Source organism: Phasianus colchicus, chromosome Z (assembly GCF_987193195.1).
Source record: "Phasianus colchicus chromosome Z, bPhaCol1.hap1.1, whole genome shotgun sequence".
Lineage (NCBI taxonomy): Eukaryota > Metazoa > Chordata > Aves > Galliformes > Phasianidae > Phasianus > Phasianus colchicus.
Window position 1 is genome coordinate 20567294 of NC_143476.1, and position 23821 is coordinate 20591114.

A 23821-nucleotide genomic window follows, 5' to 3' on the forward strand; every position below is an offset into this window, starting at 1 on the left:
TGACAGCAGTTTTGCTACTGATTTGTTATTTTTCAACTGTTTTATATGCTCTTGCATAAAATCTTTCTGTGTTTTTGAAAAGCATACAAAAGCATACAAAAGTGCAAAATTAATTAACTCTTATTTGTCTGTAATTTTCTTCTGTCACAATAATTGTTGATGCATAGCAGAAAAGCAAATCAGAAACAGTTTTCACAGACTGTAAAGGGCTCCATGGAGTCCATAAAGAGCTGTGTTTAATGGGCAGTGCTAATAGGATGGAGAAGAGTTTCTCAGTATTTTTGATACGTGAAGTAAGCTGTAGTAAGCTGTCTGTTGATTCTGTATGATACATGTGTGAATGAGGAAGTTCTGTCAGGCTTGCTTTTATTTCTTTAAAGGAAGGTGAAACTTACAGTTCTGCTATTTTTTGTTTTGTCTGAAATGGTTTGGTAGAGTTTTCAAAAATCTGAGTATTTAGCTTTCATCTTAATGAACTTCTGTGATAAGGAGCACTTATGTTGAGTATCTAGCCAGTAACTTATTTCTTCATATGATCAGTTAATTACCGAAGTAGAGTGGAAATTAGCAAACAGATATGGTTTTAAAAGATGTGACTAAAAATGGCCTTCTGATTTTCCTGAATGGATGATTCTGAATTTCTCAGTAAAATTGGAACGCTATTATGATGTGACGGATTCTACTGGTTCTGAATATATTAATCTCTTTTCCAAACTGATTCTTCATCTGGAATAAGAAATAAAAATAGTTAGAAAAAGAAAACTAAGAAGACATGAGAGTTTTGGTTTTTTGTTTTGGTTTTTTTTTTTTCTTAATAACATATTTTCATAGAGGGAAAAAATAGAGAAGATAAAAATGGATACACATACTTCTTCTGGTTCCTTTGTTCTGTAATATACTTCTGGATGTCCCATTGGTTTTTTAAACTGAGCTAGAAAAGGAGCAGTGTATGCCATGTTTTTCAGAATGGACGGCTTTGGCAGAGAAACAATGATTCTAGCAGGCCCTAACAGTTACCTTTTACTCCAGCTCAAATAATTGGATAGCTTATTAGACTGAATAAACAGTCCAGTCCTTCAGCAAAGTGGAACGCTGAGACAAATAGTGCCAGTGAATGAATGAGCAGTTTGGCTTGATGTCAGTCATAGCCTCCCGTTTTAGTTCACATTAGCTTCTTCAAAAAATGTTTTAACAGGTTTGTTTGAAGTTCCTGGATTCTTGTTCTTATATGGAGAAAGGCTCCAATACTTCAGGTCAGAGCTAAGTGGAACTCGGGCATTTTAAAGTTAGCCAGTGCTGAAGCTAATCACTACCTTACTTCCAAAGACTGCTTGTGAAGAAACACTCTGCCTCTTCCTTAGAAGAGTACTTAGATGTGACACAAAAAGCACATGTTCCCTCTGCTTTGTGAAGTGTATGACTAGATCTGGCTGGAATGACATGAACATTCTTCACAGTAGCCCCATGCCACAGCACACAGATGCTGTGTTCTGGATTAGTGGCTAAATCACTGTTGGTAGCATACCACTGTTCTGGCATAAGTGCCTTCTCCATGTCTTGCTCTTCCCCCACAGTAAGCTGGCTTGGGTGGAGAAGAGGCTGGGAAGAGGCACAGCTGGGATGATTAACCTCAGCTGACCAAATCTATGTTCCATGCCACATAAAGCCATGCTGAGCATAAAAAACCCGCAGTAGATAAATATGTTTTCTGTTGTTGTCTTTTTGTCTTCCAACACAGCCACTGCTGAAAGACTGAGTGGCTGGGCCTTTTGTCTATGTGTGGAAGGTGCTGAGTTACTACCTATGCATAACTTCAGATTTTTTTTCCATTTCCTTTGTCTAGTAAGCTGTCTTTATCTCAGTGCATGAGTTATCACACTTTCACTCTTCCTGTCGTCTTCCCCCATCCCACTGTGGAGGCAGTGAGCAGCGATGTGTAGGGTGTGAAATCAAGGAAAACTGAGTTTTTCAGTGACCAGAAAAACCTTCTGGTCTGTTTGGTTTGCATCAGAGAATTAAAATATTTGGTGAGTTACAAGATGAGGAACTGGGTGAGCATTTCTTATTCCATGTATTTGTGAAATTAAAAGGCCAGGAGGTTAGGTCAGTGCTGTAATGTGAACAGAGTTCTTAGGCACTGAACACATTTGGAAAGAAAGTAGTTGACCAGTCAGGTGGTAGTTCTGGATTGTGCTTCTTTGATATTAGAATTCTGACACACCACAGCTCAGTTAGAAGCTCTCTACACAGGGAGTAAGGTTTTAATCTCTTGCCAGTCTTCTTGCTTCTGCTTTGCTGTACATTGTCTTGTGCACCTCTTTCAGCTGATTCCTGTGAATCTTGTTCTCAGGTGTCCTCCTGTCCTAATGCTCCTATATAGACAATGAAGATGTTTTTTATGTATGGGAGATCAAGTTGTATGTGAGTTCATACTCACTAACAGATTCAGTTTGCTGCTCTGAAGTCTGATTTTGAGATTTGTCCTTTAATCTTCAGCAAGTGAATTTATGGATCACAGGAAAAGAATATAAATTGTATTTGTAAATGTAAAAGAAAATAGTTTTATCTTTACATTGCTTTTCAGTATTTCTGTTTTGAAATAACACTTGATATACCTCAGAAGCATTGCAGACATGTTACTTACATTTCCCATTTTGGTTTTAGTGGGCACAAGTAATTGTTTGTGTTCTTTGAAGCGTGTGTTTAGTGGAGTAGTCAAAGAAAATTGACTTAGAGAAAGCTATTGCTAGAGCTTGTATTTCTTTTTAATCTTAGTTGTACTCTATTAACCAGCAGAGAGATGCAGGAGAATTTCCAGCCAGACTGAGTAATTGTTTTCTCTTACAACTTGCAAGTGAACATCTGCAAAAGGATCTGAGAGAAGACCCTACGGAGAGTAAGAACAACTACTGGTTTCAGAACATCTAGGAGGTTTTGTGTTGGTATTTTTGTTGTTGTTTGTTTTCCTGTCTTCATTTCAGTATAAGAGAGGGCACAGTCACCAGAGGTGCTGAAAGGAGAGGAAGTAGTGGGTACGCCAGAGTCATACTGAAACCAACAGGTGGCATGTCTTACTCTTATGTCAAAATCTTTATCTTCAGATGAAGCCTTAACATGCAGAGGGCCTAAAAGAGTTGTATCCTCCTCTTCATGTTCCAGACAGCTTTTGCAATCTAAAATTCATCTGCAGGCTTTGCAAACTTTGAATAGCGCATGCTGGCAAGAACTTTCCAGATGAGGCCCTTCTCATGTTTAGTCTGTACGGGACAAAGTAGAAGATGCGAGAAAGAGAATGTAGACCATGGCATATTGCACTTCAAGGCAAGAAGCTTTCAGAAAATAATCCTGAGTGTTTTAGGTGTTTTTTGAGGTGGGTGATTTTTTTTTTTGTTTTTTTTTTTTCCTTCTATAAAGCTAGTAGTCATTTAAAATTACAAAGGTTAGAGCCCTGAAGGGTGTTAAAGATAGGATCCAGGAAAGAGCACTTCTTTTGATGCTGCTGTGTGTTCTCCCTTTTGAACAGTGAGGTACACTTACTGGCAGCAGCTGGGAAGCTGGATGGCCACATGAATCCTCACAAGCTGTGCTAGGAAAAGAGTGCAGGGCTTGACTTACAGACCCATTGGTGACCACTGAGATTTCCACTGCTTGTAAAGAGTTTATCTTGTGATTTTGTAGAGGATGTGATGCTCTGTAGTTTGGGTTTCTTAGAGACCCGAGGGATATTTCACACAGGAGAAGATCTGTAGGGTCAGTGGAGAGGCTGAGTCAATTAAAAGGTGGACTGCATGAATTCCGGTGATGGAGAAGAACTACATTGAGATGATGTGGTTAAAAGAAAATTTGGCCGATCAGTTCCGTGATGTTGTTAGTAGTAAACATCTGCTTCTTTCCAACTGCATCCCTTTACAGAGCACCAGGCTGCTCACCCACAAGGGTAATGTAGAAGGGTCTTGTTTTAAAGCACAGGATTTGCCTGACACTCTCGTGCTTTTAACTCATGAGACTGCCAAGCTATTTTGATACTGTGATCATCCTCTGAAGCAGAGGTGAAAAAGAGGAAATCTGTTTTTCTGTTTTCATTTTCAGTGTATTTAACTTGTTTGTAATATGTAAAGCAAGTTCCAGACACAGAGTATCTGGGAGGCGTTCCAAGAAATAAACACACTTTAATTCTATAATGCTAACGACTTGAAGTTGAGTAGTTTGACTTCAGACAGAAGATCTCACTTAAAGTTGTTGTTAATTATATGGCTGATGGTGACTTAGTAGAGCCACTGGCATTATACAATGTCTAGAATAATAGTAAGTAAGAGTTAGATCAGTTTCTGCTTGACCAGTGCTTTAACCAAGAAAGTGACAAGTACTTCCTTTCTTTTCAAAAGAATTGTTAACTGTGAATTCCAACCACAAATCTTTTTTTTTTTTTTTTTTTCATGTAATTTTACAGTTATCTGGCTGACTGAGTTGTGTTTCATCTTTTTTAACAGTACTAATAAAAACAGGCACGTGGCTTGCATACTTTATATATGCATTTAAAAACATAAAAAACCCACGGAAATAAAATAAAATAAATTATAAAAAAGAGGACACACCTGTTTTTTTTTTTTTTGTTTTGTTTTTTTTGTTTTTTTTCAAATACTGGCCAATCGTGACAAAGTTTTGGTTTTTTTAATATTTTTCCACACTCTTTTTTGAAGATGAATTGATGCAGGAAGCTTCATGTTGGCAGATCTGGGAGGATGGTAATATAAATACAGGAAGTCTTTCTGGAAGAAAATCAAGCACTAATCTCCTTGCTCAAATACCATGGGAATTTGTGTTGGAAATTGCCTGGAAAATTTATCAGTGCAATCTGCAGCTTTTCTCATAGTCATCACATGTTAATTTATGACCCGGGGTAGTAGTGACTCAAACCATTTTTTTCTCGGTCTGTTGCATGTGCTTGTGAAACCAGTTGGTGGGCTTGGCAGAGCTCTGATCACATTTTATTGCTGATAATTGGCATTACGGTTGGCATTGTTTGCCGTGAAGCTAGAGCTTAATAGAACGTGAAAAATTAACATTTGCGCTTTAAATACATTGATTCTTTGGCATAGAATCATAGAATGGCTTGGATTGGGAGGGATCTCAAGGATCATCCAGCTCCAAACTCCCTGCGACGGGGAGGACTGCCAGCCTCTAGATTAAGTACTAGATAGATTGCCCAGGGCCCCATCCAACCTGGCCTTGAACACCTTCAGGGATGGGACATTTACAGTGTCTCTGGGCAACATGTTCTTGCATCTATCAGTAAAAACTTCACCAACATCTACTCTAAATCTTCCCTCCTTTAGCTTAAAATCATCAGCTCTTGTCCTATCATTATTGACCTGTGTAAAAAGTTATTTCTCTCCTGTTTATAAACTTCTTTTAAATACTGAAAAGCCACAATGTGCATTGTGCCTCCAGTGTATTGTTTAAAAGCGTTTTTCATATTTGATGGACTTTGTAAGGCTATGTTTCATTTCTCCTGATCTGTATATTAAGTTGTGATGGAACAAATTATTTCTGTTCAATCATGTTCTTCAAAACAGGCTTTAAAGAATTTTTTTTTGCCTGTTTGAAGTCTTGTGGAGTCTTTATCTTAGGGAGTAACTTCTACCTCCTTATTATATTGAAGTAGTTGTATTAGTATGAAGTCTGGTTCTTCTGCTTGATTAATTCATTGCAGCTGTGGGATTTATTATGGTAAAATCAATAGCTTTTATATGTATTTGATTAATCTGCTCTATCTCATTGTACTGTTCAAATCTAAATGCCTGTTATGGATATATTATGTAGTAATTTCTAAAGGAGATACTTCAAATTTTATTGATTAAACCAAGAGGTCAGATTTTCTTCTGTATATTTTTGGGTAGCTTAACAAATAACGTAGTACTGCACATGTTGATTTACTGTATCAACTGGGAGCTGATGTTAGACTGACTTCAGGCTTCAAGGGGAGCTGAGCACAAGCTGAAAATGGTTTTACGCTATCAGTCCAGTGAGCAAAATGCTTCCTGAAGTACTCTTATTTATATTCTAATTTCTTTTTTTATTATTTTTTTTCTTTTATGGCCTTAACGCTCTTCTGTAGGCCTCTCCTGGGGAGGAGCTGCCCCGAGTGCCTCCCCCACTCCTCTTGTGCTGCACTCTTCCATGTCTCACTGCTTTGTCCCAGCTGCTGTCAAAAATCTTGCTACATAAGCTCAGTAAACTGTGTTAGGAGTGTCAGCTGACGTCTTTCATGACAGAAGCAAAGATAAGTGTTTAAGCCGGTGTGCAACAGAAGGCTAAATGCATTCATTTTCAAAGGCTCATTGCTATTTTAGGTGTAATGAGTTCCTAGGAGTTTAAATGACTTTTCAAAAATATATTCACGGATATTCTTTGTTATTATCGGTGGCTACACAAGCTTCTGCTCTCCTTTTCTATTTACTCAAGCAGCAGATCAGTTTTTTCAAAGTGTTTCAAGGTGAGAACAGGAGGAAGATAAATGTCTGGGCAACCTCAGTGCTTGGAGGAGTAGGGAATACTGACTGGTGGCAGACAGGTACGTAGATTCATAGAATTGCTCAGGTTGGAAAAGATCTTAAAGATCATCAAGACCACCGCAGCCTAACCGTACAATCCTAACACTAAATCATGTCCCTGAGCAGATAAATACCTTGTTAGGAAAGTTGCAAGTACAGTGACTTCTTTCTGCATCTTGAAAGTCCTGATGAAAACAGAAGTGATGGCGGTGACTTCCCAGAAGCTCATATAGTTTGATAAAGGAAGAGGTTAAAAGGAACTGGGCAGTTAAGCACAATGTGAAGACTGAGGTGTTCCAACAAAATATTGTCCAATCAGCAAAACGTTTGCTCAGACATATTTTAAAAGTTGTTTTGAATGAGAGTTGTACAGTGAAAAGAGTATGAAAATTAAGGGAAGACACATCTTCCCTTAGAACTGAAAAAATGTGATGTCAGTAATCATAGATGAAAGTGAATAAATGATCTGGAAGATCAATGATCAGCAGGAAAAAAACCTCTTTTCTACTGCAAATAATAAACAAAACTAGTCATGCCTACTAGAAGCTATCAAAGGAATGCCAAACAGGCCAAGGCTTAGAACCTGAGGATTCCTAACACAGATTTTTCGGATTCGCAAACTAACTGAAGGAAGTCTTAACAAAACTTAACATTACAGGATGAGTATGCATGCCAGGCAGCACAGTAAGGCTATGAGAAGACAGTTATTATAAATAAAGAAAATACTGATAAAATGATCCTTCTAGGAGGATTTAGCTAGAAGTACCTCAAGCCCAGTTTGCTAATAATATAACTGAATTACAAACAGTTTCATTCTTCAGTTGGGATCAACTTCTTCACATTTAAAATGCCCTTCTTGCATTGCTTAGATTTTGGTCTCAATAATTTGGAAAATAAGAACATTCCTAGATAATATTTTGATTCAAAACTGCAATTTCACTTTTCCATGCAAGCACATGTGCACACAATCACTTCTTCTTTTTTTTCCCCGTTACTTACTTACTTTGTTCTTCATAGTGACAGCCAAAGCATGATGCAGGCAAGTAAGAGAGAGCTGTTGCATATTTGCATTCTTTCCTAATGAGCAACAAACTCAGCTTAGATTGGCATCTTTTCTCGTAATCTTAATTCTTGGCAGACTTAGTCTCAGAGGAGAATAAGAATATCTCTTTCGTTTTTCATAGAGGGGAAAAAATAAATGTTATGTTGCTTTTTTGAGTACAGTAGGCTAGTTTTAGTGAGAGACCTCAAAGAACATTTCAGACGTGCTAGTTAGAATCATTAGGAAATGTTTTTGAGACTTTTACTGATACTATTTGAGTCAGTAGTTCACTGTTGTGTGTTTTTAGTTTGAATCAGAAGGGCAATTTTAAAGTAAATATTCTGTTACTTTACTGTTCTTCATGGGAGGTTCTTAAAGTAAATGTATGTCAGATAAAAATAAACTGGGCTATTCTTGTGGCACGCTAAGTATGCCTTAACTGCAGAAGAGCTCTCAGTATGTGTTGCCACGTGGGAAGAGATCTTTGTATGATATGGACATCCCATACTCAGCACCACATCTCATATCCCACAGAGCAAATTCAGATTGTCCCCACCGCTTGTGCATTTCCAGTTCTGGGGAAGCAGAAATCAAAATAACTTAATATAGAATCATAGAATGGCTTGAGTTGGAAGGTTCCTTAAAGATCATGCAGTTCCAACCCCCTGCTGTGGACAGGTCATCCAAGGTTGAGTTGGTCAGTAGACAACTGAAAACGTCAGTTGAGCCTGCTTTTTTGGAGTGATGGCTTCTGGCTTTGGGATCTCAGCAGGAACTTCTTGTTCCTGTCTTCCAGGCCTTGCAAATTTAAGTTAATAGATCAGAGGAAGCAAGGAGACTCCAGCTTTTAGCTTGCCTTCACAAGATGCAGTGATATCATCTCCCAGTCTCATATATTGAGCTGGTTTCATTTGCTCCTAGGCCAAATCTTCAGCCAGTAAACACTCTTAGGGCCCTCCCATTCAAAGGCTAACACAGAAATACTTTTGGATATAAAACTGTCCACAAATTGCTGATTGCCTCATGTTGATTTGAGGCATTCCTTACTAGTCTCAGCTCAAGTTGCCCAAGATCACATCCAACCTGGTCTTGGAACACTACCAATGATGAAGCATCCACAGCTTCTCTCGGCAGCCTGTGCCAGTGCCTCACCACCTTATGAATAAAGAATTTCCTCCTATGTAACCTAAATCTCCCCTTTTATGTTCAAGCTGTTCCCCCTTGCTTTATTCCTGTCTGCCTGTGCAAAATTTGGTTATCTCCTTCCTGCTTATAAATTCTGTTTGAATACTGAAAGGTTGAAATGAGATCTCTCCAGAGCATTCTTCATGCTGAACAAGCCCAACTCCCTCAACCTTTCTTCATAGCAGAGGAGGTGGATGACCTCTGGTCATCTTTGTGACCTCCTCTGGAACCACATAAACAGTTCCACATCTTCTTTGCTCTGAGGTCCCCAGCCCTAGACGCAGTATTGCAGATGAGGCCTTACAACAGCACAGCAGAAAGAGGACAGTCCCTCCCTCTTCCTGCTGGCCACTCCTCTTTTGATGCAGCCCAGGATACAGTTGGCCTTCGGAATTGCAGGCACATACTGATGGCTCATGTCCAGCTTTTCATCTGTCAGAACCCCCAGGTTCTTCTCACAGGGCTGCTCTTGATGAGTTCTTCTCCCATTCTGTAGTCAGATCCAGGATTGCTCCAACAAGTGCAGCAACTAATACTTGTCCTTGTTGAACTCTTTATGTTCAGTTGGGCCCACTTTTCAAGCCTGTCCAGGTCCCTCTGGATGGCATTTCCGCCTTCTGTTTTGTCAGCTGCACCACTAAGCATGGTGTCATCAGCATACTTGCTGAGGGTACGTACACTCAGTCCTACTGCCTGTATTTTTGGTAACGGTGTTGAAAAGCACTGATAAAAAGTCCTTTATCCACCGAATATCCAATCTTCAAATCCATATTTCTCTAACTTAGTGATAAGGATGTGGTATGGCACCATGTCAAAGGCCTTGCGAAGATCCAGGTAGAGAATATCAATTGACCTTCCTCTTTCTAACCATGCCATCGCTCCATCACAGAATACCACCAGACTGATCAGGCAAGGAATTATTTATACTTCTGTTAGTATCTGACTTCAGTGATGTTGACTGTATGTCACATGCATAACTCATGTAAGAGTTTAAACTATTTCATCAAGAAATCTCTTCTGGCATGTTAACTGCTATAATATTTTCAAGTCAGTTCAAAACAATTGACAGGCCAGTACCATGTAAATGAAACTCAAATTTAATGTAAGTCATTGTCTTCATACGTAATCTCCTTTGCATCTCTTATCCTTAAACACACTCATGCATCTGTGTCGGTCACCTGTCATATCCTTGTTAAAGTTACTTCTGTGAAGGTGGGCCTTTGCTGTTATTGTCTCTTTAGAGAAATGTATCTGTATTTTCCAAAAAGGCAATTGATATATATGCAAAATAGGCTTGGAAATTTGTTTTATGTTCTCAGAGTACTTGTACTCATCTGGTGTCTAAATAATGTGAATGATAGTATCTGTGTGAATAGCTGTTAAAGTTATTTTGCCTGTTTAATCATTAATATATTGCTCATGGAATGAAAGTGAAACATCAGTTTTCAGTTTCAGTCACACCGTAGCTGTCTTGAAAAAAGACCTCACTTTCCTACTGTGACATGTTTAGTGTTTTGGAAGCTGCATCAATTCTCTTTTCACAGAAGCTCTTGGAGATGTCTCTTGTTAGTGCCATGAATAACTTACAGTTTTGAAAGAAAAGTTATACAAGCATGGGCTAGTATCTCTGCACTCCTGTCATTTTCAGTTAGCCCAACAACTGAAATTTAGGGCAAGACTTTAAACTATAGTCTGGTTCTTTATGAACCTACTAGAGCAGGATAGTGCACTGTTACTTTCTACAGGAATGCCAACAATTTCATTAGTGAAATCTAATGTGAAACAGCTGCTATATCATGTTTTTCTTTCTTGTATAAACCTATTTAAAGATAATTGCAGTTGCTTTTTAAAAATGTACACAAATAAGTACTCCAACTACTTCTGTAGATTAAGTGCAGAATCATAAAATAAATATGTATTGTTGCACATTCACTTTTCTTTTTTATTCCACAAGCTTCCTATTTCCTATTTCTCCTTTCTTCCAGAGTTTGCTATTTGCAGATGTAAAATACAAATAACAACCAACTTCTTCAAAAAGGAGGATTTTCCTAATAGAAACCTTGACATTTCTTTTAAATTATTTCTAATAAAAGTATAATAGTGCCCACTTTCATTCCTATTGTTTCTTCCTTAGATCTTAAAGGTCAGTGATTTCATAGATACAGTGTACCCACAATAGTGTGACAATAAGAGCATTTACCAGAGTTTCATAGCAAAGTGAAGAAATTATCTCTCTTCAGTTGAAATATGTTTTGTACAAGCAGTTTTGTATTGAGGTACAAGCGTTTAGAAGAACAGCTTGGTTTTTTGTTTGTTTGTTTGTTTGTTTTTAATTTGGAATTTCTGATATAAAGTTCAACTTTTGCTCACACTGTGGAATACCTAACCATGACAGCTACAAGCAGGGTGTCAAGTGCCTCATTGCTAAGCTTTGCAGTGGTGTGGCAGTGTGATGCTCTTTCAGCCTAATAAGATCCTGGCCTTGTAGATGTGTTTTGTGATGGCCCTTGCCTGTTAAAAATTAGACCCCACGGACATGCGCTTCTATTTTCTTTCAGAAGCTACTGACACAGATGGAAGATACTGTCATCCATTCCCACTTTTTAGTGCAGTATTGGGTACAGAGCACTTGCAAAGGACTTGAAGACTTAAATTTTTTCCCCTAGATCTGACAAACTGAGGCCCATATTTTCTGCAGTCATCGTGTGTCATATATTTGTTAGCGGGCATTTCTTAGGAAACAGTTGTTGTCTCTCTGTCCTGCTGGAGTGCTTCTGCTTCATAATCAAAAATACGTGGGCATTTTGAAAGTCCTTGTTTATGAATGAAGGGTCAATGTTTCTGCATCGTATGATCTTAATATACTGAAATATATAAGTTCTTTATAACATAATCTTATGGTTTAACACAAAAAAAGCTATTGTCACTGATTCATCAGTGACCAAAAGATGGGTATTTTCTTTTGCTGAATTTTCTTATCAAGTATCTAAAGAGGCTTACTCATCTTTCAATCTTCTTCTAAGCCAAGCTCAATATTTACTTTTTGGATATGAAAAGTGATGGAGGTCATTTGGTTTCAAATGTGAGTGTTCTGATGGCTTGGAAATACTCTGAAGTGGGTCAAAGGTTGACACATCGTCATTCTTACAAGTATTCTGTAAAGTGCCTGAGAAGACTCTCTTCTTCATTTATACTTCCAAATAATAGATGGTTTATGTCCCTTACAGCTGTGGAGGATTCCAGCTGTGATACCAAAATCTTTTTATGAATGAGCAAAGAGTTCATATGCTTACATAGTTTTAACTGGCAAGTGATTTCTAATTCACTGGCAAAAGAAATGCAATGCTATGAAATAACTTGATATTTCTTTATCCTTAGCTGATCCTTTTCTTATTGAGGTAATTTGCCATAAGTTGATAAGGCTGCCTTGGGAGCAGATCATTCTACAATTATTCAAAGCAGAATAGTTTCCTAAAGCCAGGGGAGTTGTGCCTTTTTTCTTTTTTTTTTCTTTTTCTTTTTTTTTTTTTTTGAGGCAGGAAATAGTAAGCTTCAATATGTTCTAAATTATTTTGCCACATCCAGAAAAGACTATGTACACAGTGGTTAAATTTATGTGGAAAGATGGTAATGCTTAATGGCAGCCTGGTGGCCACTGATAGCTGGGGCAATGTGTGTGTACCATATACCATGGTCTTATTCACCATTGATGTCATTAATGTTTTTCATTCTCTTTCCATGCAGAGTCCGAGCTCTTGAGTGGTCTTTTAAATTTTCTTCATAAGCAAAAATTTGAATTTGGAACTTAACAATGTAAGATGATGAGATAATGTGAAAAAAAAAGAATAAACAGTCCTTAATATTGATGTAGTTAATTAAGCTTAGTTGAAAGTGAATGACAATTTGAGGAGTGTTTCATCTCTTCATTAAGCAGCGATTTCTTTTGCTGAGGTAATTATACATACTGTTTCAAAATACTGTACGCTGAAAGGTATAAGACAGTCTCATGCAAACCCTCAGCAGTGTTTTCATGGTGGCTGTTGCATTCTCAGTGTTATTTGTACTTGAATCCTTTCAAACTTTCCTTATGGAGTATTCTGTCTAATAGATTTTTAATTAATACATTAATGTATTTAATTAATACAGTTGAAAGGGCCAGATGAAGGGTTGTTTATATCACCAATGTGATTAATCCCACTGAAGACATGAAAGTTCAAAAAGAAGCAGCTGTGAACCAGCAGAGGCTTTGTTCCTTCAAAGTTTGTTATTTTTAACTAACGTCTTCTAGAAAATAAGCTAAATAAATTGAGTCTAGATCCTGCTTCACTGAAGACGGTGGAAGTTTCAGCTTTGACTTTAGAAAGGCTAAAGTCAGACAAGTGATTCAACTTTCCTTATTTGGGAATAATTACTTAAAATGACTACAGTTAGAAGCATAGTTTTATGGTAAGCTATGCAGTGCTTCTGTGACAAGATACCTCTTTCTTCAGTGTAAGTTGCTATTCATAACATGACGTCCAACATGACATCCAGCGTAACATCCAGCCAGATTCTGGGTCTAAGACCCAGTCTTCTGTCTGCTAAACTGTCTGCTGAAGTAGATACTTTTCTTGCTTGCTGTCATATGGATACGGGACGCCAACTGGATGGAAATGTTAAACACAGGGGAGGTGCCAAGCTGTGCTCTTGTGGCCAACAGCTTAGCAGATCCCTGAGAAGGAACTTCATCTGCAACACAGCGTTTGTCAACTTCTGAGTTTCGCTCCTTTTAGTAGGTTAGATGTTGTCATACTATTTAATATCTCCATTGGGTACATAGCTTTTATATTGCCGTCTTTTTGTTTAAGTAGTTAAAACCCTGTTTGTCCTCTTTACACACTACGTAAGTTTGGAATTCATTGCCAAGAATATTCCCTTTTTCAAGCTACTCCAATTTCTTTGTCTTCATGCAGAAATTACTTTTTTTTTTTTTTTTTTCCTGCTAACCTTGTTGATTTTTGTCTTTTTTTTTTTTTTGAGAATTATTTTGAAAGAATGTAGTTGAGACAGTGTGGAAACTCTGGCTTCTTCTCGTAATACATCTTTTCACACTATGCTTTCCCCTGTGTTACTTCTTAATTTCATGTTTTCAAATACTATATAAAATGTAAAGCTCAATTAAAAGTATTCTCTCAATTTAGTGGTTGTAGAAAGAAAAGAATTTCACTGCCAGACAAGTGTACAGAAACAGTTTCACACTGAAACTGACATACCACTCTATGAACAGAGATTGGTAAATAATCTTTAAGAGCTATTTGGAAACTTTTATGTTTCCTCCTGTTCAATCCTGATCAGAGAAAACAGTTAAAAATACACTGAAATACACACAGCTAGATTCTGATCTAACATGCTGGGCAACACTATTGAATTTGGTAAACAGATACAGCAAGTAAAAGCATTAAATGTGCTAAATTATGAGGTAATTTAATGTAGCCCATCAGTTCACATTTTCTTTGTTAACTCAGTATAGCCTAGGGAAAGCACATATCATGTTCTAATGTAGTCAGAATTTATCCATTTCACAGCAGCAGAGAAAATAATCGTCATCTGAATTCTCCATTTAATGTAATGAAGATTGACATCAGTTGTTTCATGTATTTGTCATTGTGAAAAGATCATTTGTCCACTATCTTTTAAACAGATGTCTATATTTTTGATTGTTCATTGGAATTTAATTTTTGTCAATAGCTTCAAGGAGTCATGACCAGTTAGCAATATGCTATTCAACTAACATTTCCTCTGAAATCATGCTTTTAATATTACATTCCATTTTCATAAATGCAAAGGTATTTTCTTAGGTGTAAATGGAAGTCTGGTGGTTTTGATTGCAAATTAAACTACAGGTGATATTTTCATCTGGCAGAAGCAAGTTCAATATCTTTAAAGGCCAAAATACTGACATTTCATAAACACATAAGACAAGCGTGTCTTTTACCAATGATTATTAGGTGTATAATATTGATGTATCTCACATTCATTAGAGCAGACTTTTACTTCTTCATTTGTTTTTCTTCCAGTTTTCTGCTGTGGAAGTAATTTTGGAGCTCATACTCATCTCCTTTAAAATTCTATTCATTTTTCCAGATCATAACAAATTACAAAAGTATACTGCTGTCACAAGACTTAAAACCAGTGTAGAGTACATCTGATTTGCAACTTGTACTGCATGTTACCTCTCTCTTCCCAGTGTCAAAGGATTGATTATAGCAATTGGAGAGTTACGTCACTGATGGGAATAACCCTTTTGACAGAAAGTTTACTGCCTAATCAAAGAAGAAAGGTTTTATTTATATTCTGCTCACTTTCTGTTTTTCATTTTGTTTCCCTTTATTTCAATTTCTTTCATGTGAGGTTGAGTTAAACCATTTCAGGTTTAAACCAAAAAGGTGAATATTTGTAAGTATGTAAAGGCATCATGAAATGTTATAAAGAAATAGAAATATGCTCAAAAGTAGATTTAGAAAGTCCTAATCTCAGGAACTCTGAGAATTTGTTGACTGCAGTAGTAATAAATTCTTAATCTCTTATTTTCTAATATAATTTTATTGATTTTGATGGAGGTACAGCAAGTATGGGATAAGAATTTCTTGGTAGAGAAAAGTTTTCCAACTTCTACTTTTCTATATGTAGTTGAAAGCCTTCTTGCAGTTCCTGAAATAACAATAATTGACCTGCAAATATCTCACATTACGAAGGCATCTTGAATTACAGATAAGGTATAAGAGGTTTGTCTTTTTGACTCACAGGTAGTTCATGACCAGTTTTGAACTGTACATGCACCTCTGAAGAAGTACATGAATTGTTGGATTTTATCTAATCCTCTAATTTTGCCCATGCCATTTGCATTCATTTCAGCAGTGTTTTATCTATTCCACAATATCAGACAATTATGTTACCTTCTTGATAGTAAGTGCAGTTAGTACTGCATTTGGACTGCAGAGCTTGGATATCTTTTTCATTTTTAAGAGAAACCAAACAAATTTACTTTTTCTTTGACAAGCAGAAAAGAAGGCGAGCTTTTAAGTTCTAAAACTGTGAAATGCTCTTCATTATGTCTTTAATACTTACTCCTGTACAGAAGCTCTCAGAATTTTTTGTGGCCCTCTCAGGTATTAAGATACATCCATTTACTGTAAGCTTTCTTCTCTGCAGTAACCATCTTGTAAGGTTGAAATGCAGCTTGGATGATGGCAGTTGTAGGCTGTCGTACTAAATACATCAATTCTGATTACTGTTTGGCTAGAGGCAGTCATGTAGATAGCTGACTGCATATAATTAGAGCAGATACAAAATTATTTCTGAAGACATAAATGTATATGAATATTAAATAATCAAGTTTTACTTTCAGTCTGTTCTGCTATATCTATGATACAAACTACCAAAAGTGTTGAGTTTTGTTTTTTCAAAAACTTTTCTACAAGCAAACTTTCAAAAGTAACAGTAACAAAAAATCACAGGATCACTGATCACAAATAAAACCCTTAGAGTCATCTAGTCGAACCATCAACCTAACACAACTGAGTCCCCTACTAAACCTTGTCCCTAAATGCCACAGGAGACAAATGACAACTGTACCACTTCCCTGGTCATCCCGTTCCAATGCCTAGATATCCCTTCCATTCTTCTTAATATGCAGTCTGAACCTTCCTTGGTGCAACTTGAGTGGTTCCTCTTGTGCTGTCATGTATCACCTGTGTAAAAAGATGGACATCCGTCTTGCTACAGCCTCCTCTCAGGTGGTTAGAGGGAGTGTTGAGGTCTTCCCTCAGTCTCCTCCATGCTGAACAACCTTTATCCCTCAGCCACTCCTCGTTAAGTCTTCTTTTCTACTCCATTCACCAGCTTTGTTGCACTTCTCTGAATATATTCCAGTGACTCACTGCATCTTTTAATACGAAGTCCGAAACTGAGTGCTGTATTCAAGGTGTGGCTTTACCAGAACTGAGTACAGGGGGGCAATCACTTCTCCAGTGTACGTGGCCACTGTATTTCTGATACAAGCCAGGCTACTATTGGCCTTCTTGGTCACCTGCACACACTGCTGACTCATGTCAACCAAAAACAACAAGAGTCTCTCCTTTAACTTGTCTTGTTTTAAAAATGTTGTATCAGTTTCTCAGTTTAGGAAGTAAATGCTTAGCATTATATGTTAGGAACTTTTGTCTCAAAGCTCAAGTTTATGAAAAATGTGCGGTACATTCAGTACATTGGGCATTTGTACATGTAACTATTCCCCACTGTAATTGCTTTTTAACTACACTTATTACCATGCTACTTTTTTACGGCCAAACAAAATTCTGATTCATTTGCTTTATTATCTTTGGAGAGACAATCAGTCAGCTTAGAATTGCTTTCTGCTCATAGATTCCTTCAGCTTTCAAAAAGTAACTGAGTACAATGGAAAATAATCTAATTCACACATATCTTAGATTCAAAGACATTAGCCTGTAGGGCCTGTGTTTTTGGAAGAGGGAAACTGAAGAGGCCAGGTGCAATCTGAAGATTGTTATTAATGTTACATAGCATCTGATGCTTTTGAGACTGTTCACTGATTAAAAACATGTTCTTGTTTGTTCTCATTTGGGTGAGAGTCATTTTGCTGTATCTCTAAATGCCTTTAATACAATACTATCTGAGCTTCAACTTTATTATAACTGTTTAACACAAGACTAACTGTTCTGGTAAGGCTAATCTCTTTTGACCCCTTGTAAGAGTGTAGTGATACAGTGCAATGGTTTAGATTTCTGTGGCAGTGCTGTATAAGAATTTGATTATTTTCCCGGTTTTACAGCTTCTTGTTCCCACAGTTTGACCAGTACAGCTATGTGTGTGGCTGATGTTTATCTGGACCAGCAGAATGACTGGGTTTAAATTTCTAAATGCCTTTCTTTTTCTGTAACTCTGTTGAATCATGGATGGGAAAATTATGTTAGCAGTAATAATAGAATGGCATTAGTTTATTGAAGTCTAATTTTTAAAGATTAAGAATGTAAAACAATTTTGGTAGTGAATTTTGAAGGTACCAAAGTGAGTTACATACCAGAATCCTGACCAGTTTCTATGTCCCTTCTGTATCTTCCCTCCAAATTGTCCTTGTGTCTTTGAAAACTACCTGCAGCTTTTAAGCTGATAATCAAATGTTGTTATTGGCTCAGAACAGTAACAGTCTTGTAGTTTTAAGTGGGTTTGTGTACTATTGAGTACAAAATCAAAGCATTTCACAATTATAAGATTTTGAGTTTTTCCAGAGACTGCTGTTCGGAAATAGGAAGCTCTAAGTACTTCCAAGCAAACTAATTAAAGCTAAATTTGTGTTTAGTTACATAACATTATATTTACTATTGTTTATATTTCTCTATATTTAGTCAAATAATCTGTGAAGTAATTGCAAGGCTAATCAGATATTCAGTGTAGGGCTGACTTGAGGTGAATTGGATACTGCATGGGGTGAAAGCTTATAACAAGAGCTGTGTTTCCTGATCACAGCAGTGAGGATGTTAATGGAAGTTTTCTAGCAGTTGCAGACATTGTGGGTTCTTATCAAAGTTGAAGCCTGAAAGGAAAACTTAATTTAGCTACCCTTTCTCCAGCACTGTCATTTTTCTTCTTGGTAGTATAAAGGCATATGAAATATAGTGTCACTGTTGAGAGTTTAGTGTAGAGAGTTTAGAGAGAAGAAAGAAACTTGTTTGTTTGATGGGGAAAATAGATGTTTAAAAAATGAATAGATAAAAATAAGTGTAGAATCACAGAACCTTAGAATGGTTTGAATTGGAAAGGACCTTAAAAAAAATCCAGTTCTGATCTCCCTGCCGTGGACAGAGACATCTTCCAACAGCTCAGCTGCCCAGGGCCCCATCCAGCCTGGCCTTGAGCGCCTCCAGGGTTGTGGCATCCACAGCTTCTCTGAGCAGCTGTGCCAGGGCCTCACCGCCCTTTGAGTAAAAAATTTCCTCCTAGCATCTAACCTCAGTCTCCCCTCCTTTAGTTTAAAACGATTACCTCTTGTCCTGTCACTGTAGGCCCTAGAAAAAATGTCTCCGTGTATTTTGTAATGGGTGCCTGTAAGTAAAGTACAGAAAGCCTGTAATTAGGTCTCCCCAAAGCCTTCTCTTGTCTAGACTGAACAAGTGCAGCTGTCTCAACATTTCTTCAGAGGATGTGCTCCAGCCATATGATTGTTTCTGTGGCCCTCCTCTGGACCCAGTCTTGACAGTCTGTGTCTTTTTTCTGTTGATCTTTCAACCTGTTAGCTGCAATTCTTTTGCTGCAGCCAACAATACAGTTTGCCTTCTGTGCTGCAAGCTCACATTGTCACAGTATGATATAGTGCAGTGCAAAGCACTCCTCCCCCAATTCCTTCCCCTCAGAACTGCTGTCAATCCATATTTGTGCTTTGGATTGTCCCAGCATATGTGCAGGACCTTGCATTTGGCTTTGTTGAACTTTATGATATTTATCTGGGCACACCTCTCAAACCCGCTCCATTTGTCATCCCTTCCCTCCAGTATTTCAACTGCACCACCAGTTTGGCTTTGTCTCTGAGCACTTTCGCATGATTTACATGATTTATTCACTAGAAGTTGTATGAGAGGATTTTAATGTACTTTTTTTTCTTTGCAGCTACTGGCTGACAAACAAGGTCCACATCAAACGACCCAGCACTGGTCTCCTCATGTACACGCTTGCCACCAGATTTTGTGATGAAATTCACCTGTACGGATTTTGGCCATTCCCAAAGGATTTACATGGAAAACCAGTCAAATACCATTATTACGATGATCTGAAGTATCGGTACTTTTCTAATGCCAGCCCTCACAGGATGCCATTAGAGTTTAAAACATTGTATGTATTACATAACAGAGGAGCACTTAAGTTAACAACAGGGAAATGTGTACAGCAATAAAGCACATGTAAAGTACAGTAAGAAGTACAGAATATGCTCTTCATCATAAAGATGCTGTGGAATGGCAGTGGGATCCCAATGAGGATATGCTTCAATACCCTTTCAGCCATTGGAAAAAGGAATTTTGTCAGAATTACATAACCAGCTATTATACCTGCAAAGTGCTATAAAACTAAGCTATTTTGACTGCAAGGGTTCAAGTAAGTGCCACTTTCACTAAGAACAAAGTTTGAATGTATACTCAGTAGTGTTTACAGTATCCAATGATACATTCATCATGAATTAAAGAAGAAAAATATAGCCTGCTTACTGCTGACTTACCACTGTGGTCAGAGAGAAGACATCACCTGGGGACAACATATTTTCTTCTGCAAAGAAACTAGACTTTGGCAGAAGAAATATGTATATATATCATGATGGAATTGAACAGAGAAAGTGAAATCCATAAGGTCAAACAAGTAAATGCATTCAGTCAGGGGACTGTTTCTGATCTTGTATTATAACTTGAGCTTTTGTTGCTGTTTTTCTTATGGCTGTTGGTTGGGTTTTGTTGCTTTTGAGTAATTAAATCCTTAAAGGATTTTGAGGATGTAATGAGTAATTAAAGTAAATATTTTATGGAATTGTCTTAGGAAAAAAAAACTACAAAAAATAAACACACAAAAAAAACAAGGGTAGGAGGGTGGAGGGAAACATAAAATACTTTGTCAGTTGTTATTGTGTTGTAGCCTACTGTCACACAACTCTTAACCTCCCAGTTGTTTTTCTAGCTACAGCTGTCAATACGTGGAAGCACTCAGAGATAGGTCATTTGAGCCATTTTTTTAAGAGTGTTTCTGTTGTGTTCAGATTTGAAGACATTTACAAAAAGGTGCCCTTATTTTTGGTACCAAAGATTACTCTTACAGTGTATACACCTTTTTCCTTGAAGAAATAGAGTAGATTTAATGATGTTTCTTTGCTTCTGAGGGGAACATGTTTTAGTTTTTGAACTAAGCATCTCAAAAGTGAAGACTTTACTTTGCCTATATAATTTCATTCTTCAGAAAAATCTGCAAGAGTAAGGAAATTGTTTCATACATTCAAATATATATGTAATTTTTATTCCTAATTGAATGGAAAACACAAAGTCTAAAGAAACTCAGGTGACATAGTGGAATATGGTTAAAGAGGAAGACATCCAATTAAATGGAAAATAAATGAACTGCAGATCAAAGAGTTCTTTTAAAGCTTACATTTCTAATGGTGTTGGATGATAACCCCATCTAATATACCTCTTTTCTATCAACTTGATGTTCTAATGGGTAATTCTCTGAAATAACATTTTACACTGATTTTTCTGAGCCTCAACTTTGTTTATGAAATTGAGAATTCTTTCCATCTTTTCTTTCAGAAATGAAGAGGATATAGGAGGGTATGAGAGGGTCAGTACAACATATAATAATGTACAGTACATGTGTGCATACAGTATGTTTTAGCTCTTTAGGAGCAGGTGAAGTAAAAACACTGTGGTTTCACCCTTTTCATGAAAGGCTAGACTAAGGAGATGGCATGCAGATACCAGGAGTATTTTCTTGTATTGTTTTCAGCTCTAGGTTTGATTTTCATCTCCAGTGATATTTAGTTTATCTATCCTAGTTTGAGCAATTAAGATGTAGCGTGGCACTAACAATATTACTAATTAAAAACACCACTTGTTAACTACTTCTCTTTTTATGTATTCACATGTAGTTCATCACACATGGCTAGAGGTCTCTGATGATGCAAGTTTAGTAGGTTAAATCACTGCCTTTCAGACAGTTTTGCTAACAGTTGATGGGAAACAGAAATTATTATACTTTATCTAGGACACAATAGCATCTTTGCTTATTCACCAGGACAATTTACTTCAGCTATATACAGAGGTATGGGATAAGGTCCTGATGTGAACACCACTGAAACGGAGACATGCCTAGGAACTAAGTAGCAATACAGGGTAGAATGTTTAACTTGATGTTGATCAGCCACAGAGTGTTCTGTGTATACCTTGAAAACTTGTAGTTTAGGACAAGATATTTCCTTGATAGAAGGTGGGCGTATTAATAATGTTTCCCAGCAGCTAGTGTCAAGTTTTTAAAATGCATTTCATACACGTTGATTGGCTTTCCCTTGGTGAATTCAGATGCCAGTCTCGCAGAAGCTCAGAGGAGCTCCTTAGTGAGCTTTATCTGTTCCTCTGGGAATGTTTTTTCTTCCAAGTGGTGTCAGGCTATCCACGAAAAGAGAATTCAAGTAAACTAAAATACAAACTGTGCTGCAAGCTGTCCATTTTGAATTAGTTTGTGACAGTGGGTTACCAATTGCTCTAGGTTGACCTAGTTGCGATGTGTCCTGGAGTTTTCTGGGTAGGTTTAATGGCAGTGGTTGTTAGCCTTGTTACTGCTAGGAAGCCATAGCAGTGGACTCTGCAAACATCCCTTCTCACCTTTCCTTTAGACCTGCCTCTGTATTGCTGTGGGATCTTTGTATGTGTCTCTCCTGGCATCCCAGATCCCAGGTCACCTGTATGACTTTTTCCCTACAGTTGACCTATTGGAAAAACGCAGGTACCCCAAATGCTTAGCAGCTGTATAGGGACTTTATAGTGGAATATATTTCACATACTGATCCTTCTGAGCTCAAACCTCTGCAGTTGCCTGGAATCATTTCTGTTTTTCTGTAAATATTCATACTTCCTGTGTTGCCTATCAGATAACAAGCTTTATTAAAATTACTACTTTTATCATCCAACATTATCCACAACAAAAATGAAGTAGATAGGATAAGAGGAACAATCCCTAATATTGTGATGATCATCTGTGGAATACCCATTGATTGAGTGTTCCTCAAATTTATCCTCCCATAAGCCATGGTAATTGCCAGCCATATTTTCTAAATATCTGCTAAAAATAAGAACCAGGAACTACATCAAGACAGCCTTGCATATTTTTCCAAATCTCATTGCAGCTCTACATTGAAGAACTCAATTTCATTCATATAAGTTTATTATAAATTGTTTAATATCATGTATATTAATGTTTCTGTGGCAGACAGTCTTTCTTTTATATTTCATAAAGATAATGGATAAATACCTTTCATTGTTAAGTTTTCAGCTTTGGGAAAACTCTTTCTCCCTCAGCTCTGAGCCACTCTCCACTGAACCTTTAAGACTTTGGCTTACTTACACAGCATGATGTCTAGTAAAAACTGTATCACTATTTTGTTAAACAAAAAAAATCAGTACATGTCTAAGGTCAGCACCTTTCTTTTTTTTTTCTTTTTTTTTTTTTTTAACTTTCTTTTTTCAATTGATTGCAATTTGAAGAAAAATAGGTGTAGGTTCAGAACATTTTATTAGTGTTTGAAAAAAGTGCTGAGCACTCCTTACAGTGACTTTCCTGGAGAGATGTGTCCGGGATTTAGATGGGGATCTAGATTAGCATATTTCAGGATATTAATCTGAAATTGCACGTTATTTATTTTTAAGAGCACTGTTACTGTGTGTTGGGAAAAGCACAATTGTTCTAAATGTAGATAAAATAAAGGAAGAGCGTTTACAGAGAGCATCATTCCTGCACAGTACTACTGCTACTGAGCATATGTAACAAAATTTCTGTGGTTTAAAATATTGATATGTATTCTGTCAGAATTGTCATGTTTGACACTTTAATATTATTCCAAGTACAGCTATTGGGGATTGTTTTCTTATTTGTACAACTGTTAAAATAAAGAATTTTTTTTCATTTTTCTGCTATATTCTACTCCATATTCCTTTCTAATACAGTGTTGATAACATTTTTCAATTATGTACAAATTGTGAAGATATGTGGGAGAGTGTCTTCTCCTTTAAGGCTGTGTGATTGAGGACTTTCTCAGCACAAAAGGGGACATTAAGAAAATGTGGAAGCCATAAACAAGAACACAGACAGACACAAACTTGATCAACACATGGTAACAGAAGCAGTCATGCTGCTTGCTAATGTGGAGTGTGAAAGTATTTCTTGCAGTATGATTATCTGATCGAGGACCTTGTTAAGTGGGATACCAGGGAAGAGGGGGAAACAGTAAAATATATGG

At 37.1% G+C, this 23821-nt stretch overlaps 1 protein-coding gene across 1 annotated transcript in view; it reads left to right on the forward strand.

The window, feature by feature from the left end:
- The window catches only part of ST8SIA4 (ST8 alpha-N-acetyl-neuraminide alpha-2,8-sialyltransferase 4), a 53512-nt gene extending 29829 nt beyond the window's left edge, over positions 1-23683 (forward strand). Inside the window, exon 5 of the mRNA XM_031607052.2 lies at positions 19444-23683. Coding sequence (XP_031462912.1) covers positions 19444-19726 — 283 coding nt within the window. The 3' untranslated portion in view covers positions 19727-23683. The remainder of the gene's footprint in view (positions 1-19443) is intronic.
- Positions 23684-23821: the final 138 nt, after the last annotated feature.